This window comes from Mus caroli, unplaced genomic scaffold (genome assembly GCF_978045245.1).
Source record: "Mus caroli unplaced genomic scaffold, Mus_caroli_1 scaffold_2, whole genome shotgun sequence".
NCBI classification, from domain to species: Eukaryota; Metazoa; Chordata; class Mammalia; order Rodentia; family Muridae; genus Mus; species Mus caroli.
Window position 1 is genome coordinate 116,616,292 of NW_028227257.1, and position 20,697 is coordinate 116,636,988.

The window sequence follows — 20,697 nt, forward strand, 5'->3', positions numbered from 1 at the left end:
AGGGGTGGGGGGTGGGATAGGGGGTTTCCAGAGGGGAAACCAGGAAAGGAGATAACATTTGAAATGTAAATAAAGAAAATATCCAATAAAAGAAAGAAAAGAACAGAAAAAAACAAAAACAAAAAAACACAGCTTCTTATGTGGTTTTGAACATCTCATGGTTTCAAAAGTAAAGATAAAGACCAGAGAGTGGCAAGCACAACAGAAAAACCGAGTTGCTATTTCTTCCTGAATTACCTGTTGCCTTGACTAGTAAACCAATCTGTTTTAACCCTCAATTCCTAGTCCTTTGTTTTAGCAAGAAAAAATTCTGTAATACTTCGTATAGAGAACAAAAGCAGTTGCACCCAGACAAGACCTGTAAACTTTCATGATGAATGGGAATGGGTTATGATGACCATTACAATGTTATTTATTCTTAGCGCCTAACTGAAGAGATGGCTATAAAAAATGTAAACCTGGCACACAAAGCCAGAGCCATTGTGAAAAGAATTATTAATTTAACATAAAGTAATTGGCAAAAAGCAGCTTTTGCTTATACATAAGAGTGAAAGTTAGAAACCGTTCAGTGGCAAACCCTCTGTGGACATTACTCCACAGTGTGCATGCTTTTATGTGAGACCCTTTTCCTCTGAGCTGCATTAGATGTTCTACAATTTAAAACTGTAAATATATGCAGTACTCTGTCGTTACCTGTTTAACGACGTCACAGTTAAATTATATCCACTGGTAGGTACAACAGTGGATTTAATATTATTTAAATGAATACATAAGAAAATTGGAAGAAGTGTTTGCTATTATCAATGAACTTTTACTCATCACACCTTCTCCTTCCCCCTTTAAGGATAAGGATAAGGATTATTTTCTTTTAGATATTGTTAGTGAATTGTCTTAAGTCTTGTATTCGTGTTGTTTGGTGGCTAGTGAATACACACACACACACACACACACACACACACACACACACACACACACACACGTTCAGTATTCTGAGCTAGACCACGAACTCTAATTTCAGTCTTAGGGATTTAGTGTTGAAGGTTGATTAGCTCTTCTGTCTGATTTTTTTCACCGACAAGGACAGAGCAGTCTTGCTTGACTGGCACAGAGCATCTATATATGTGCAAGCGTCTTCCGCGTGTCACATCACAAATGGGTAATAAACGAAATTAAAAGAGATCTGAAGATTTAGAAAGTCCTCTGCCCATTCTCTAACAGCGAGTCACAGACAGTTTCCTACAGTTATTTCTTTGTAGTAAAACCCAATGGGCAACTTTTCTTAGTATTGGTTTAAAAGCTGTCTCCTAAAATGTAGAATCTCTGTATTCTCTGTTGCCTCAGAATAAAGTTCTTCTGCTTCATTCCCAATCCTAGTTAAAAAAAAAAAAAAATCCAGAAGGTCAAAATTTATTCCAAATAGAAATCTAATTCCTAACAAAGATTCTTTTTTGATATCCAGTTCTCTTTTCTTTTTAATTGTCATCTGCCCAGATTTAACCATTTAATTTATTGTGATAAGTGCATCTATTGAGATGCAAGAAAATCTCAAATGAAGAATGAAATGAATTTCTAAGTCTATGTTTGGCCTTTTATGAGAGCTGGAGTTTTGTCTATTAAAGCCCCAGCCTAGAAGCTAGCAGACATGCGGACAGTGAGGAAGGGATTCTTCCTAAACAAGTGTATTTTCTGCTACAACCTTCAAAGTAACATTTTCAGCTAGATGGCCTCCTGGTCGAATACATAATTTGCCTCTTGCATTCTCAGCTTAGTTGAAATATAGAGGACTGAACATCCAGCAGGCCAAAGTATAAACTCACCATTTATCTATTAAAGTCATATTTAATGAAAATGAAGAGAAATTATTGCCCAACTCTCTCTTTCTCTCATTACAATTCCTTAAGAACTTTGCCGGGCACATTATCTCGTAGACATCATGATCAAATGTTATTGTTTGCTTTATTATCTCAGTTGGATGGTTGGCTAGTCTAGGATGAAATAGGTTGAAGGCAATCCTCTCAGCCCAGAAGTCTGAATGAGGTTCCCATTCAAATGATCCTGATTGTTTGGGGGTGGGGCGGGGTGATTAGTAAACCAACTGAGCTTACACTGCATAGTAAGCGTCTGGATGCAGCACATTTACATCTAACAAGAGACCCCAGAAAACGTGTGTGTGTTTCTTAAACCTTATGTTGCGAACAAAAGGCTATCTCAGCCACAGACAATCAGCACGGCACTGCTCCCTGGGATGCGAGCCACACACTCAACTGCACATTTCATTCTTCCTCAGCTCCCAGCACCACAAAGCCCCGACTCTCTTCCTTCTCCTGGGTCCCCAGATTGCTCCATAGCGGGGGGCTGGGAAAGCTGAAGCCCCAGGTCTCTGCCTTCGCACCAACAGCCCTCACCGAGGGCCCCCGGGCGCTGCTCTCCCCTGCCCGAGCCGCCTGGGGGAGGTAGGGAGGGGAGCCGGGGGAGCTCGAGAGGGGACCGCACACCTAGATACTTAGGTTTTTTATTTATTCCCGGGGAGGTGGAGGCGGCGAAGTGGGTTCAAGCTGATCTGCCTCCCCAACTTGCCTCTCCCTAGCAGATAAAGTCATTTTCGGACTGGTGCGGGGGGCCTCGGGGACAGGGGACGTCCCGGCTCCACGTCCCGGTTCCCGTCCCGTGCGCGCAGCGGCAGGGAGGACTGGCCAGGCTACGGTGGTGACCGGAGGGCCGGGGAGGGGTCCTCAGGGACGCGCGATCGCGCGTGGACAGCGGGGCTCGCTTCCCCCGGGGGCGTCGCTCCCCGCGCGCGGGCTGGGCCGGGATCCGCGTCCCCGCGCGCCGGCATGACCTCGGGGCCCCCTCCGGGCCGCGGGAGCGCGGCTGTGAGGCTGGGCGGCCGCCGAGGCCCGGGCCGTGTAACATGACCCGGCGGCCGGCCATTGCGCCCTCCCTGTCCGCCCGCGGCCGGGCGCCGCTCGCCACCTCCGCTCCCCCTGCAGTCCCGGCCCGCGCCGCCGCTCCCTCCCGGGGCTCCCGGCCCGCCGCGCTCCAACGCCCGCCTCTCGCCACTGCCTCCCGACGCCCGGCCGCGCGGCCGCCTGCGTCTCTTTCTCCCTCTCTCCTTTGAAAACTGATCTTTGGCTCTTAGTGTGAAAGTGATTTGAATTTGGCTCGGCGGCGCTCTGCGCCTGCGCTCAGCCTCTGGCATGCTGGCTCCTTCCAAGCAGCTGTTTTGGGTTTGAAATTCCAACATGGCAGAGGCTGCAGTCCGTCTTCCCTTCAAAAACTTGGAATGATTTCAAATCATAGGCACCTTCACTTAACCCTAGCTTCCATTCATCAGCAAACACATCGGATCGATGCTACGCTAACCTATCGGGAGCTCGCTCTGCGCGTCTAGGTAAGGAGAGCTTCGTAGTTTTTTACCATCTGTTTAAATATTTTGTTTTTGTTTTATTTTTAAAGAATATAGATAGATCCAAGACCTGTAGTGAGAAGAGGTCTCAGAGTTGTGCCGTAAACAGTAAATTTAATTTGCATTCGTTTCTATTCTGTACGCCAACCTGCTGTCTAATTTCTCCGTACAAAGTAGCCCTGAAACATTATGATGCATATTTCTGCAGCTTAATCGTTGTAACAATAGTATGGGATTAAGAGTTCGTGACTGCAAGAATCTCGCTTTTCGCGATATTGGGCTTACTCACTACTATCTTTTTACCTCAAAAAATAAAAAAATAAAATAAATAAAATAAGAAAGCGGAGCCATAGGGTGGGGCTAGACTTTCTTCGGGAACTAACTTCTAAGTAAATAAGAAGTGTAAATAAGAATCTTGCACACACACAAAAAGTTGAGGTTAAATTACAATCTCGTGGCTGGGGGATCGAGAAAAATGTCAGAGGATCGGTTGCAGAAAACTGTAAGCACATCATGCGGGAGGGGGTACAGCGTGGTGGGCGTATTGTTGGCAAGGAACGGGAGAGAAAGATGTATAATTTAATGGTATATACAATCCACTGATCCTATTACCGTCCTCCCCGGAGCTCTTGTTAGTTTCAATGGGAGTGAGTGAAATTGACATGGACTTGTATTCCTGGTCATGTGCTTTTTTTCCTTTCTTTCTTCTCCTGTGATCTGAGATCCCCTTTTTGTTGATGTTGCTTTCCCCCTTAATTATATGCATGTAGGTTAAATGAATACCTGACGAAAGGGCCCACGTTTCAAGGCAGTGACATTTGATAGCTGAGAGGAAAAGTGGCTTTAATGAAAAGCAACCTTTGGAATTCCTGCTTGTGAGAAATCCAATTCAGCTTTTTGTGCTACCAGCAAGAAATGATCAGTAGCACCAGTGTTTATGGTATGTCAGTTTTGGAATTTACTTCCTTTGCATTTAAATAGGGAAGACAAATTAAATAGCATGATAAAAACCATTGGAGGCTGCTTGGGAACCAGATGCTTATGATGTCCAATTCTTTTTAAACATGTCTATGTCTGTTTATTTTAATCTGTCACTGTGCTTTTTTGTTTGTTTGTTTTCGTATTTGCTTTCACTTCTTTATGCATTTCAGTTTTTATTAATATGTTATTTGCGGACACTTTCATTGGTTTTAGCTGTAATCTTGAAGTTGCATGTTTCTATTAATGCTCTCAACAGGGGTGAAGTCAAATGGTATGTAAATTAGTTAAACTCGGGGTGGGATTTTTGTTGTTGTTGTTGTTGTTTTTTGGGGGTGGGGGTTAGCTGGATGGAGAGGGTGGGAGTGTGGGGCAAAGACTGCTAAGTAATGAAAGTGTTTATACATATATCCATATATATGTACACACACAGGACTGGATGGAATTTTCTCCCCCCCCCCCCCAACCTTTTAATGGAATTTGACTGTTTGCTCCCTTGATTGCACTTTATGGAGTATTCGGTTCTTCTGTGTGGATTTTCCGCCGTTTGGGTGAGTGGGTGATGGCGTATCTTTTACATGAAAGTAAGATATGTATGTGTATATTTTTTTATCACTCCAGTTTTAACATCTTGTAAGAAAGACTGGTAGTTTTCTTTTTTTTTCTTTTTTCTTTTCCCCCTTGCCATTCACTTGTCTGCCTGTCAGAGCTTTTTACTTTTAACCTGTGATAGAATTAAATAATCAGTAACTGAAAATGACTTTATTTGTAATCACTCTTTCCTCTTTCTCTCTTTTTCTTTCTTTCTTTCTTTCTTTCTTTCTTTCTTTCTTTCTTTTTTTTTTTTAAGTCAAGTTAAATGGAGTGAGAGGGGTTTTCAATAGCTCTAGTGGCTGTGCTATGGGTACACTTTGTGATATTCAATTAAGTCTAAGAGGGGACAACAACAAGAAGATGGGAAAGTATTTTGCATGACCAAAGAATATGTGCACTTTAAACTGGTTCTTGTTGTTGGTACATTTTCCCCCATGCCATGGGTTTCTCTTGAAAAGAGGGAAAGCAGGGAAGAGGAATAAAAGAGACGAGAGAGGGTCAAAGCTGCCAGGCGTCTGTAGTGTGGCCCTGGCCAGTGCTTTCTCATAACACAAATGAGAATACTGGGGAAGGGACCTCAGGACCGGAGGCGCGACATGCACTTCTGCCTGGGCTCTGCTGACTATAGGACTAAACACACACTACACTTGCAGGATAGGAAGGATTTGATTGGATTTTGCATTTGGAACTTGTTGACTTTGAATCGATCAATAAGAAGACTGTTTATTTTAGATGCACATAATTTGCCCTGAGAAATGTTTTAAGGAGGAGAGAGAACACAGCTTTTTTTCTTTCTTTTTTTCTTTTTTTTTTTTTTTTCTTTTCCCCTGGAGCTGTTGGAGCGAATGGGATTGCCAGATGGGCGATTTCCCTCTGTGATGTTAAAGCTGTAATATATATTCAGAGCAGATTGGGCTGCTGCCTGTGATCAGGAGGATATTACATTTATAAATTTTAAATCGGACCTCGGACAATGTGCTGAGAGCAGAAATTGGGTGGTTTGACTGTTCACCGTATTGATACTTAAACATGGTTTCTGGATAGAGGCAATACGCATTATTGCAATAATCAGTAAAAACATGCACAGGCAACAGTACCATCGGAGGCATGTGACAGTAAATTTAAGTATGTTGATTGCTCCTAGACTAGCTTTTGCTTAGTATTAAGCAATACTCACATGATTTCTTTCTCCGTGGGTTTAAATGCTGGATGTGCAAATGATGTTTAGAAGTCTTGTTATCACTCACTGGAATCTGATAGTGTGTGTGTGTGTGTGTGTGTGTGTACATATACATGGATGTGTCTAGAAAGTAGACACGTGTATATGCATTAAAGGGTACTAGTGGTTTCTATTTTCTCTCACTTTGATTGTTTTTAGATTTGTGTTTTTTCTTTTATCTCAAATGTGTGGCCTAAAGGAAACAGAGCCAGAAACCTGAAAGGCTACAAAGTGGGCAAGTGCCCACACTCCGCAGCTTTGCTGCAGCAAATTAAAAGTGTGTTGTGGTCAGGAAATGAAAGCTACAATGTCTCTTTTGAACAAGTCGTTTATCAAGAGAAACATCTATCAGGGTCTGACTTGTCACATTGATCCTCTAAAAGTTAGGTCCGAGGTGGGAGCTGCTTTGATGTTTTTGATCCTAAATTTAATACAACAGGGGAGGGGGAAGATATTTTGAGCAATATAGATTTTTAAAAAAATGTTTGCTGGGACCAATAAGATCTATTTGTTAGTATGTTAGTATTGTACTGTGTGTGAAGTTTTCTAGCTGTCACAATCGGTAAAGGCCTTAGAGGGAAATTTTTATAAATTGAAGGTTGTTCAATTATACATTTATAATATCTTCAGTTATGGGTTCTGATTCTTCTTGATTGATATGGGCATTTTGAAAAGGGATTGTTTGCAAGGAAAATTATTTTGAAAGAGTGTTGGGAATAGTATTGAGAGTCAGCAGTTTTTATTCATTTAAATTTAAGTTCTTTCTTCTCTTTTATTCTGGTTTCTGGTTTTCATTGTAATCATGACAAATTAACTTTTATTTGGCAAAACACTCAATTTTTTTCTTTTAAACTCTGGCCCCAAATGTGCTTGAATGTACCATTGCTATTGTGTATTAATTTTTGCATTTGGTTGGTTGTCAATGTAAACTACAGACTTATGAGTCCTTTGGAGTCTCAGTTTGGAGTCTCAAGACTACCACATTAAATGTGACAAATTTTCCTGAATATAGTGCATGCCTTATACAAAATTTAAAAACATTGTTAAAACAATGACCTGTTTCTTTCCAAAATATTTTGTAAAGGCAGCTAAAAGCAGTTTGCTTTATTTTTGGAAGCAAAGATAGAAAAGTGTTTTTTTTTTTTTTTTTTAATAGAGTTTTTGGATACCTGTCTTACAGTGCTGGTGGCCACTTGTTCTTTCGTGTACGCAATTAAATAAGCCAGCAAGAGTGTGCTGGGAGTTTTCAGGAGTGCAATTCTTGCTAATTAATCATGTCTGAAATGAAAGAATCATAGCTGGGTAATACAATCTCATTGTGTTCCTGGGAGAGGGTGAGACTTCTGTTTGGAAGCTGTACATGTGAGTAGACCTGCTTTGCTTTTCTCCTAAATAGAGAGTTTATAGGGTCTTTGGAATTACTTGAAGAAACACTAAAAAATCTCAGGTCCTTAAAACAGCATCTGATTCCTTCTGAATACAATCTCTCTCTCTCTCTCTCTCTCTCTCTCTCTCTCTCTCTCTCTCTCTCTCTCTCTCTCTCTCTCTTTCTCTCTCTCTTATTTAAGACACCTGCAGTTGAGCTTCTAGCAGAAAATCATTTTTGTTGTTGCTGATTTTACTGTTAGAAACTTTGGATCGCATTTTGTGGGCCATTGCTTCTGAAGGACATACAAGAGAGTAGAAATTTCATTAATTATCTTCAGCTAGCACAAGCATGTGGTCAGAGCGCAGAGAGCGGCAGCTTCTGAGTCCACAGAGACAATCTGCACCACTGTCTGCTCTTCTAATGTAGTTTGAAAATTCAGCATCCTGCAAGAAGTGCACCATTTCCTCACTGGTAAATGATTTTGTTCCCCTACCTCCAGGGTGTCATACTTTAGATGTTACTTTCTTGCCTGGGTTATGTAGAGAGGCGGATGCAGAAAGTTTGCAGTGGTTTTCCTGGGTTTTCATTTCCAGGTGAAGGTGGGCTCTGAAGTCCCCTGTTTCTGTCAGTGTTTTTGGATGCCTAATGATTGCCTAATTAAGTAATCAGCTCTAATCGTTCCAAATCAGCAGAACTATTAGGTGTATTTGAAACAATTGCAGGCCTTTTGTTTGGAACTTTCTATTTTGTGCTCAGAGCGTTGCTTTTTCAGGGGTGTCCGCAACTCTTACCTCTGATCCATAAACTCTCCTGTCTGAATTTTGTATGTCAGTCTCTAAAGTGCCACAGGCATGGCTGTAGAGATAATACATTTAATTACCAAGAATTTAAATTGATTTATATTTTTTTGGTAGCAAAAAAAAAAATTGTTGCAGACTTTTTATCGAGAGATTGACAGTTACTGGTGGAGAAGGTTTTATTAATCATATCAGCTTTTTGTGTGAGATATTGATAAATTAGAATAAACAAATGGAACAGAGGAGGATGCGATTAAAAATGTTGCATGATTCTTTATTTAGAGATTTATAGAAGCCGATATGCCATTGTCATTTGAACTGAGCGTTTTTTAGGGACCACTGGAAATACTGCAGCCCCCAAATTGATAACATAGCAAAGCAGAGGTGCATACTCACCTCCGCCCCCCCCATCCCCAAAGGAATGTCTTATTGGAAAGAATACAAATAAATGACACTCTTTGCAAATATTTTTATGGTTGGAAATTTATCACAGTCCCCCCCCTTCTCTCTCTCTATACATATATCCTTTTTTTGTTTTGTTTTGTTTTTTTTTGTTTTTTGTTTTTTTCATTTATGTTCTGGTAGAAAATTCAAGCACAGACTCTTTGACAGGAGTGTTGACTATTAATTTTTTATTTTGCTGTTGATCTCAAATGACTATAAGTTGTTTATTAAAAGAAATGTACAAATAAGGAATAGAGGAGAGCTGAAAATAATGAGTTGGCAAAGAACTGTGAAAATGGACGATGTTGGGAGGTTTAAGGCAACTGGCAAGCAGGTGGGTATGCCAGGTCCTTTAGGACAGGACCACAGGTGTCTGCTCAGCCCTAGCGGGCTCCTAGGATACCTGTTGATTAATGCTTATTGAGATTGAGGAGACAGGAAAGATAGATGATCCGAAGCCATCAAAACACTGGATATCATCTGGCACTTTCTCTTAGTAATATTTACATATTTTATGCAACAAATCTGCTTGTTGTCCTGTTATTTGAATATTGACACTTGGTTTCTCGTTGCATATGGTTGAGGCTGGGTGGAGAACATCTCCAAGGCACTACGGAAAGGATTTCATCTCATAGGGGCTCATGTTATGTGATGTATAAATGGATGTGTTTGCTACACTGTAGCATGTGTGCTATCGCTCTTTCAAATCATATTTTTAAAGCGACATAGCCTTAAAGTAGGTTGCAAGATTTATTATATGAAGGCCCAAGGTTAACCTATCTTTTCCCCATCTAAGTCTTTTATTTATTTATTTAGGTTTGAAAAAGACTTTTTTTATTTTTAAGAAAAAATTTAAGTCATTAAATAATTTATCCTTGTTGAGAGTTTGTCTTTATTTTATAAGCTGAATATCTTTTATTGGAAATTATTAATGATATATAATTTGCTAGCATATCATTTATAAATACAGATTTTTTTGATGGAAAATACAAAATTGAAAGCACTCATTAAATGTTACCTCCTCAATATCTTCATGTTGAAAATGCTTTCCTTAGTTTTCCATATTTGTCACAGTGGTTTGTAGATCTATCACTGGTAAGGAAACAGACCAGGCATTGTACTTTTCCCACAGTAACCCTTCTTGTTCTTTCCGGAATCAGCTAGTACTCGACTTATATACACTTGATGCTGTAAAGATCACTGGCCGTTGAATGTGGTGCATGTGAGATTGTAACTCCTCCAGGGATGAATGACCTGGGCTTTCTGTGCACTGGACATAGAGAAAATGCAGTGCAGGGAAACAGTAACCTGTGCAGTTGGATTCGAAAGGCAGTGCAGTGTGAAGTCCTGGCTTTCTGTATACTGCAGGAAACTTTTTGTTATTCTTTTGACTTATTATTCTTTTCATCTACAAATGCTGTGACCTTCATCTAGGACCATCTTACTCATTTATAAGGGCCAGCACACCGTCAGAATATGAGATAGTTTGTTTTAAAATTATTTATAATTTCACGACCGCCACAGCATAGCGTTCTAGCAAGTGCAACTTGTGTTGGGGTCCTTGTGCCTCTGAGGTCACAGGGCAATGAGGCTTCACTTGGCTTTTACTGTCTACAAACTGTATTAAGGGACAGTTTTGGGAAAATCACTGGTTTTCTGTGCAAAGACTGGCTGTTCTATTTATCTGATTTGGCACTGCTAAAAGGTACTGATGGGAGTTGTTAAAGAGAACAGATAAAATAATAGGCCTTTAGGACTTCTGTCCTCCTCCACCCCCCACCCCACCCCCCATGACCAATATATTTGCTTTAGTCTCATATTGTCTTGGGCCTGTTGTATCCCGTGAACATTTGTGATAACAGAAGCTTGATGTTTTTAGTTATGTGTACCTGGGCACATAGTTAAGAAAGTATACCCCAAGTACAGAGGAATTATTTCAGAGGGATTTATCCTAAGAGACTGGATGGTTCTTGGTCACTTTGTACCACCTCCACCCTTTCCTAAGGTCATGACAGCTAAACTTATTTAAATATATAGAAGATCCTGACCATTAAAAAATAATAAAAGCACAGCTGATTGAGTGACAGTCAGGGAAGAGGGACAAACAAAAATAATCACCTTATTATGTTAGTATCAGTATTGGTGTTCAGACATGAGGAGCTGGCACTGTAGCCACAAAACTGTACTGATAGTACTGGTAAAGGGGCAAGCTACTCTTTTGTGCAGGAGTCCTAGCTCACTGGTGTATCCTATCCCATTCAAATTGTGAATTTACTTTTTTTCTACAGGCATTGAGATATCCACTCTCCCCCTGACCTGTGGTCACTCGGTGTGGCTACTTTTCTACTTTGGTTTGTCCGTTCTCAGCAGATGGGTCAAGCAAACATTGAAATTCTTGTTTCCCAATGCAGTACTCGATAAAATGATGTGTTTCGTATTGAGATGCCCCAAACTACATCTTGAAGCCTAACAGCTTTTCACATGAAGATTGAGGCGTGATGGAAGGCCCAGCAAGTGAGAATCTGAGAGCACTTGAGGTTGGGCCATTTATTTTCAGAAGGTAGTCTTTACATCAGATCACTGCCAGGAAGGACATATCAAAAAGCTGGGGAGAAGGCACTCTTCTTTTATGTAACCCAAGACTGGGGTGGAGAAGGGGTCTTTAAAGATATTTTAGAGGAAGAAAAAAAAGAGGAACTTATTTTGAATCCCTTGCGAGACTTTGTTGTAATACTATAGAGTCCTGAGAAGAGATGCCTTGATTCTGAGTAATAATGAGTTGTTCTTTCTGTATATACTCCAATGAAAGGAGGCTGGGAAATAAGTATTTTAGCCCACACTTTAGGAATCTTCTGCATGAGGTACAGTGTAAAGCTGGAAAGTGGTAGTGGGTATCAATCCGTATTTCTTAATGTTCCATGTTTGATCTACAGTTTCTGTAACACAATTGCAATTCAGCTCCCTATTTCTTTTTAACCTTACTCCTATCTTTTATTATATGCTCATATTAAATGTTGCCTTTCAAAAATAAGTAAAGTTCAAGTCTGTTTAAATACACAGTGCTACGGTAGGATGCAGCAACTGCGATAGTTTCTTGGTTGCTACAGGATTCAACTCTGTTTTGCCCTCTTCAAATTGAAGTAAAGAATAAACACGTTTTCTCAGAGCATATACCTCAATGAAGCTAAATTATAAATCTTAATTAGGTATGATTCACTGATTTTAATCTAACCAGATAATTATTGTAAGTAGGATAAAAAAGATTGCCTTAATATTGAAGCCATTTTCATTTTAATCCCTGTTTTAAGATGAAACAAATACTGTTAAATAAACGGGCTACTATTATCCTTTTATGTTTACTAGTCAATACTTTTGAATAGGACTATGTGTCTGGAGGAATGAGGCACTGAAAGAACAGACTGACTGTTTGCAAACTTTGAATGCCTTTTTTGATAAATTTCACTGCCAGGTATTACAGGGATCTTAAGGGATCTTTTAAATAAGAGCTGCAGGTTTGCTTATCTAAATGGAATATTCTCTTGTTCATGTGCACAGATACATTTCTTTGTAAAGCTGTTGATGTCATAGATTTTTTTTGGTATTTTTATGAGTAATTAGGTTAACAGGGTTAGTTAGAAAATGTATCCTTTCCTGGAAAATGAAAAATTACATTCAAGGAGAGGGTACAAGAATAGAACATATTCATGACTGTAAGTACTTAAAATGATATTTTATGACTCATTTTTAAAGAATAATACCCAATATGTAACTTGTTAAGAATAATAGCCACATTTAGTTTTTATAGCATGTCTGTGTTAAATCTGACTCTTCTGTTCTTGAATCCCAGACCTGGAGTCAATTTTAGATCCTTCTTACAAAAGATGTGTGTCTTATGTCCTGGCCCCCACCGTCAGTCTGAGTCTTTTAAAAAAGAGATTTCATTCGTGTTTCTCAGGTGATCAGAAAGCATCGGGGAGGGAGAGCCATGTGCAGACAATTGGGACCTCAAGTGGCCCGGTTCTCACAACCTGGGGGGGGGGGGGAGAGAAGATGAGCAGTTTTGGAATTTTATATGCCCATATGGCCAAAGTTTTTTTCTGCCTTCAGGAATATTTTAAGTGCACAGTGAATACTATTAAGTTCCTTAATTAAAAATATGCTTTGAAATCAACCGATTATTGATAGAAACTTACTTATATCTGCTGAGATAGCAGACCCCTCAGAAATAGATTTAGTGTCTCATTAAAAGGACATTCTGTGCATGTGCAGAATCTCTTGAGTTTTTAAGTTATGGGTATGTCATCTCTATTGATAACATTTAAACATTAAACTGTTAGGAAATCTAAAAACAAGAGTTCTTTGTTCTGTTTTGATATTTAATGCATTACTTCATGAGTGCAGACACCAAATCAATGCTTTCTTTCTTTTCTTTCTTTCTTTTCGTTTTTTTTTCACTTTGTTTTAGCACTAAAGTAGAATTTTCTATGGGTGAATGGTTTCATACTTCTTAATTTTAAAGATACAAAGGGAATCCAGTCTTACATGTGATATAGGTTTGGGCATAAGAATGGATAAAACCCGACAGTTTTACAAACCCATAATATTTCTCTGAAATTACATCACCAAACAACTGTCACCATGTGATTCCCATGGGAGTTGTGGAGATGGGAGACTGTAAAGCACATGTATTCTCACCTAAGTACCTGCCGATAAACATTATCTATGGTTTTTGACTACTCCGCAGCTACTCTCCACTTCCTGGTAGGGCAAAGTGCTGCGGCCCATTTTGCTATCTGCATATTGCATGCTCGCCAGGGCCCTACCTATCTCAGGGAGCCTCCTACTGCTGAGCTATAATCATACCACCTACCTGTGCAAATGCACCGTGGTGAGACCTGCATTCTTTATAAACTCATCTGCAAGGCTGGTTATTACTTGGTCATCTGGAAAATCAAATTCCCCTTGATCCACTAGTATATGGATATTTAGATTATGAGGATGTAGCCTGAATTAATTAAGAGGGTACAAGGTGGTTGGGCAGTGGCAAGGCTGCCTTTGTTGTCAAGGACAAACTATCCATGAGGAATGGCAACTGGTAGAAAAGGGGGACACAGGCAAAGGAAGAAGAAATTAGAAGAAAATGTTGAGGCAAAATTTAGGGTCCTTTCTCATGTTTTTTTCCTGAAAACAGTACTGACAATTATGCGGACCCAATCCTATTATAATTATGTGTAAAAATGAGCACTTATTAGGAATTAATGACCAGTATGCTGTAATCTAAGCAAATTATCATTTCCTGTTAAGAAGTGGTAGGTTCTCTACCACATTCTGAATAATAGAATTTGTGACTATTTATATGAAAAAAAAAACTATTTCCAGTTTACCTGCACATAAGTTGAAAATGTATAAAGGTATACACGCTTTTAATGGGGGATAATTTTATTCTCAGAATTTTTTTATTTCTTTTTTTTTTTTTGCCATTGATATCTTCCATTTGCTTAGGCAGTAGTTGAAGTTATAGGAAAAGATTCACTGCCATGTATCTCTTGTATTGATTCTTTGGGATTGTTACGCGTTTTATTAGCATTCAAGGAGTCTGATCCTTGAAATATATAGGTGTGTTTGAATTTGTAAAATTTTATATATTTTTTTCTATTTGCATTACCATCATTAGTCAGAAACAAAGTTCTCACACAGGGCCTGGCATGGTGATGTGCACTGTAATTTCAATGGGGGTCCCAGTCTGAAAGTACCCTAGAATATATAGCAATTCTGTCTCAGGGTATTGAGGAGATCACAGAAAAAGAAAAAAAAAAAAGAAGAGAAAGAAAGAATCCCTCTCACAAACTTCACATATTCATAAGCCCCACTCCAATGGAGTCATGTGGATGTTTTTGATTTTGCTTATTGGGGGGGGGGGCAGGTACCTTGAAGAGGAAGTAACATACTTCCTTTTTCTGTTGTTTTTTTTTTGTGTGCTCCCAAAGTGATTTCAAATGTAGAATTAGTTGTCAGTCACTTTTACAAGCCTGGGGATTTATACATCTCATGAACTCACAAAATTTTCACGTTCTTTAGATACAGGCATAAGTTATAATTGAATACATTAATGACATACACTAGAAGTAGCTACCAACTTGCCTTGAGTCCACCACGAATAGAGAACGGTCTACCTCAGATCTTTAGGTCTTTAGGGTTGACCATGAGGAGAGAAAACACGGCAGTAAAGGCTCACAGCCTCTTGCATTTATTGCCTAGGCAAGTCATTCAACTCTGCTCACCCTCAGTTCTCTTTCTCATAAATGGAGACAGAATTCCATAACAGCCAATGACCAATGCAGGGCTGCTTCTCCATTTAATAGTGAGCTTGGGCAGCTTTGAGTCATGATAAGGACTCTGAGACTCTCCGTGAAGTTGTCTTGAAAGCAGTGAAGGAAACCAAAGGACCATTTATTGCCTGGTTGAGCCTTTATAGTTACTAAGTGTCAGGTATTCCAATATGTTGGGAAACAATAAGTATTAATTAGCTAATGCATATCCTCTGTACGAAACTGAAAGTCAGATTGGCTCATTCAGTGGCTATAGGAACCATCAATCTTAATCAGATTGAAAGTTATATCCTCATGAAATGATAACTACTCTCAGTATGTATCATACACCAACTCTGCTTAGGACAGATTTGGACACTTCCTTCATTTTCCTTAAACACACTAAAAAATGTTTTGTTTGGATTTGGTGATCCAGCTCCGTCGGTAATGTACTTGCAAAGAGGGTGTGGGGACCTGGATTCAGATCCACAGCCTCCATGGAAAAGTCTGATTTGTTTATTCCTATCCTTGTGCCAAGGAGGTGGAGGCAAGAGCAGTCTCCTGGCTCATTGGTCAGCAGTCTTAAATGAATCAGGAAGTGTCAGTTCCAATGAAAGCCAAGTTTTCAAAAAGGATAAAGAGGGGACAATTGAAGAAGATGCTTGATGTCTGTATGTGGCCTCCAGGAGGCTCCTAAATACAGACAACCCTGTCACACACCACACAAACATGCGCACGCGCACACACACACACACACAATTTTCTTTGATCATTAAAATTATCTTTTCACACTGAGTATCACTGCTCATTGTGTTTTTTTCCATTAGGGAACTCTAAATTCTTATAAGCAGGCACGTCAAATTCAGTTTTCATTTCCTTAGCACGCATACACAATACATGAACTGTATAGGTGTCTGGTAAACATCTCGTGATTTGAACTTGTCACAGCCATGGAGACTGACATCTTGTTACTCATTCACTAATCTTTCTTTTAAAAATAAGATGTTAGATTAAAAAAATGGTGGAGGATATAAAAATTGTATACTCCAATTTAAACAATAAAATTTCATTTATTTATTTTCAAATTGGTGTACAAAGTAATGTGTCTCATATGATAGTTTATGTCTGCATTATTTTTCTTGGCTTCAGTTTCTTAGCCAAAAGCCATATTTTTTTCCTGTGTTCTCTACATACTACATAATTACCAAACAGAGGAGACATAACCCTGAAAATAGTTCTGTAATTATACACGTGAAGAGAAGCTTACAACCAATTCTGGGGAGGAAACGTTTAGATTATCCCATTAGAACCACATCCTGATGCTACCTTTAAAATCCCACAAAACATAGTTCTCTTCACTACTTTGATTAAAGGCTAGTAGCATCTCTCCCTTTTTTAATGTTGTGTGTGTGTGTGTGTGTGTGTGTGTGTGAATTTGGAGTCAGAAATTTTGAGGGAACAGAACGATAAAATATTAGAATTTGGGACTTTCTGTAAGCTTTGGGCCACCCTAGGTTTTCCAGCCTTTGGTTGAGCAAAGGAGATCATCAAAACCCTAGAGGTTAGTTTCTTGTTTCTCTTTCGTCTGCTTACTATAGGGTATAAATTTGTGTCCTTACTCAGAGCTTCATACTGTGGGGATATGACAGTACCCGGGCGCTAAGGTGTGAGAAGCTAACTGGCTGACCTGGTCTTGGTATGCTGATTTTAACTTGCAGCCAATCTGTAGTTTGTAAATGTCTTCGGTTAACATTTTCATTGGTGCTGTTTTTGTTCTGTTTAATGTCTGACAGTATTAATTTATTTTGCACTAAACACTGGGCTGCAAAGAATTTAGCTGCAAGTCCACCCATTGACCTCTCTCTTCCAGTGGCTCAAATGCTTTACCAGTTGAGCATGTGTGTTTGGAGCCAGCTTCATTCTAAGTCTGCTTACTAGTCTCATAGCAAATGAAATTACAATTTTTTCTAACGGAATTTCAACTTAACTGAATAGTGAAATTGTAATGGATCAGTAAATTTGTACTTTTAGAACAAAAACAAAAGATGTACTAGAGAGGAGTACTTGTTCACCTTGCTCCAGAAAAGAGCCCATTAAAAGAGAACAAAATCTACTTTATTGTCATTCTTTGAAATACACATCTTTAAAAGAAGCCTGTACCTTTTCTGAAAACTCACTCTGTCTCTTCTAACTTGGGCTTTTCAGAGATGAAGAGTTCCAGACGCTAGCTTAACACTTCATGTTGAAATCTGGAGGGGTCTCATGTACTCTAGGTGGAAGAAAATGTCTGCAGTGTAGCTGCTGAACCTGGATTATTATAAAGCAGTGGCACTGAGTGACAGAGGACAAATGTTGCTTCGTTAATTGCATTGCAAACACAGAACCTTCAGCAAACGGGTTTTACAATAAAGGACAGTACTTTATTGGGAGAGTCAAAAGGACTGTGAAACATTGTGATCAAAGTGGCAATACTGTTTCCACAGTTGGTCAGCTGTGGTGTGCTATTTCCTTAACTCGGTTCTGCTGGCTTTCTGGAACCACTCAATAAATTTTAAGCCAGTTAAAACTTGCTAAAATAGACATTCAAATCTACCAGATATTAAAGATTGAGTTGTAAAGGTTTGTGATGGTAGCTGGCCAATATGCAAACTAAATCAAGGAAAGGTTTAAGAAGGCTGGCTTCTGCTTCTGCTTGATTTATAAACAGGGAGTTAAGGGCTTCTAAATGAAGTGAATAAGCATCCACACAAAATCTTTGCTCCTAAAATGCTACCCATTTTTCCTTTAGAGTTTTAATAGGGGGAAGTTGAAAGATGCTGCTGAGAGGGTCCTGTTATAAGTCAGTGACCACAAAATGTGAGCCTGACTCATTCGTCAATGGTTTATTTTAATTTTAGCCACGATTCAAACTATTAACCTCTGTTTTCTAGTGTTTTGGGGAGTCATTTTCTTTCTCAAGTATTCTTACTATTCATACAACAAATAACATTATAAAATGTTATGTTTTAGACATGGAAATGTTGAAGAATGTGATACTGAATTTGCCTTAAAATCTGACATAAAGCATAGTTATGTCATAACTGTGTGTGTGTGTGTGTGTGTGTGTGTGTGTGTGTGTGTGTGTATGCCTGAATGTCTTCTGCAGAGAAACCTGTAATATATGTCAACACTGAACACTCCTTCATTCTGAGTCAGCAGCCAGCTGGTAACTTCATGCAGATATCATCTGAGTGAACCAATTTAAATCTCCTCTCGTTCTTGTCTAAGTGGCTCATGCCTTTCCCTGATGTGGTACCTCTCTGTCCCTTGGGAGTTAGGTTTGGAATGACATTCATTTGAAGTCTCGGTAAGCAAGATTTATGAGAAATAAAAACCGAAACTGACAATGGACATTAAGAAACCATTTAAGATAGGTTAAATATGTATGTTAGGGAAATGCTCTATGACAGAGCTACATCCCCAGTCCCAAGGATGCTTTTTAATTGATACTGTTATTGAGAATCAATCAAACAAACAACAATTCTATGTACGTGATCTTCTCCTAACGCTTACTTGCTCTGAATGGATGGCCACATTCATATACATACCATGCATGGCCCTACTGTAGTCATATTTTGTAGTCATTAACTTATCTTTTGGTGCCAGTCTTTGCCCAGGGCTTAGTTTAGCCATGCATACGTCCTTGAAGAAATGTAACATCTTTCACAAGATTTTGTCCCAGTGAAATCAGATACCAGTTTTTATTGCAGAACCAAGCCTGCAAATGTTTGTCTTTAGAGACAGTTTTAATAGAGAGAATAAGGTGTAAATCATTTAAGCAATTACCTGTACTGCGTGGTTGCAGGGCTTGGATTGTCCTGGAGCCTCAGATGTTTCCAGATTCTAATAATAACCCAGACCAGATATTTACAGCTTAATTTTCTGTGCATGTGCACTTGTCCAGAATGGCTCCCATTTTCTGTTAGGAATCTGGGCTACTTAGAAGCCAAAAGAAAAATTAAAAGAAAAATTAAAAAGTGATTTTATTGTTAAGGATGACAAACATGGATTTTTTTTTTAATGTTGCCTCTAGAAACTGTGACAACTTGAAACCTGAAAATGCTAAATTCTAGACTATCATCTTTACACATAGAACTAAGATAAATTTTTCAAATAGCATTTCCCATTATGGAGTGGGAGAGCCACAGAGTTGTATTTAACTGTGAAATCCTACACAATCTAAGGGATTCTGTATTTTGTTTATAGTGCATCTTCTGGCACTGGTTGAATTATCACACAGGCTGCTAGTTTTCTTTGCATCACTACCTCAGAGTTTTTCTTCTTTCTAGAAACTAAACAAATTGAAAATAATGATTGGTTGGCCATCTGCTGTGCAGAGATTTCACAGATAGCAGTTAACTCTATTTTATAAAACAAGACCAAATGAGTGAGTTATACTGTTACCAGCAAATAGCAAGCAGCAGAGTAATTCCCTTGAACAAAGTGGGGAGACAGGGAGACAGCATTTCATTATGGGGAATCAGTTGAATGTGCTTTGAGGCTGGGTATTAACAAATATTTACAGCTTTACAGCTCTCTCTGTGTCTCTCTCTCATTCTCTCTGTCTCTCTCTGTTTCTGACTTTGACTCTCTTTTTCTCTCTGTCTCGTTCTCACTCACTCTTTCTCTCTCTTGTGTGTGTGTGTGTGTGTATCACATATGTGATGAACACCATTGTTTCCATTCTCAGCCTTACAACTTTAGTCTAGACAATAGAGTGTGTATATGTAAACTAATCAATGCAGTCACATCATGAAAATCTTTTTGTTTAAGAATTAAAGTTACACTTCATAAAGTTGGGCAGAGACTAGACTCGGGGGAAGTATGGAGGCTGCAGCTTAGAACCATTGTCTTCTCAGTGGAGTGGGTGTTAATGACTGGTGGTTAGCCAGTGTAACTTGAAATCATTTTCTCATCTAAGTCTCTGCCCCCAAAACTACCTTAACTGGAAACCGGATTGAGCATATGTCAAAAAGAGGTTGACAGGATATGAATATTCATATAGTTGCTCTTGAAGTGTGAGTACTCTCTGTAGCACACACAAAATAGACAGAGGTAAGAGGCTGTAAAGACTGGATTCAGACACACCAGGTAAAAGGATGGATTTTATAGTTAATTTTACAGTTATCCACATTGTTTATGCTCAGCCAGTCTCTGTGTTCTATACATATGTTGATTAGATCAATATACTTGCATACTCAAAGCGTTTATCTCTTCTCTTTCTAACTTTCACTTATTTGATACTGTGATTTTGCCATACAGCAAGAAAAGTTGTTTGAAACGGGCACTATATTGAGTTCAAAGGACCCATACAGTTCATAAATTCTCTGGTGTCTACTGGATTTTTCATCAGGGAGACTTCCAATAAAAATGATCTATTTTAGAAATAATATTGTTTAGTAGGTTGAAATGTGGTGTAATAAAATTAGACCTTCAGTCTTCTAAAGTTACTACTTAGATGGCACCCTTGGGATGGTAAAATGGCTGTATAAGCAGATGAATCAGACGGCCCCACTGATGGGTACATTTGTCAGTCTCTGTTA

The 20,697-nt window shown here is 39.1% G+C and overlaps 1 protein-coding gene across 4 annotated transcripts in view; it reads left to right on the forward strand.

The window, feature by feature from the left end:
- The first annotated feature begins 3,150 nt into the window (after positions 1–3,150).
- The window catches only part of Fign (fidgetin, microtubule severing factor), a 132,785-nt gene continuing 115,238 nt past the window's right edge, over positions 3,151–20,697 (forward strand). For 2 of the 4 annotated variants that reach the window (XM_021155244.3, XM_021155239.3), the window contains exons 1-2: positions 3,151–3,391; positions 4,177–4,346. Coding sequence is in view for 1 of the 4 variants with exons in the window: in XM_021155239.3 (XP_021010898.1) it covers positions 4,322–4,346 (25 nt within the window). In the remaining 3 variants the exon portion in view is untranslated. The remainder of the gene's footprint in view (positions 3,392–4,176; positions 4,347–20,697) is intronic. The other 2 variants (XM_029474387.2, XM_029474388.2) reach the window with 1 other exon arrangement.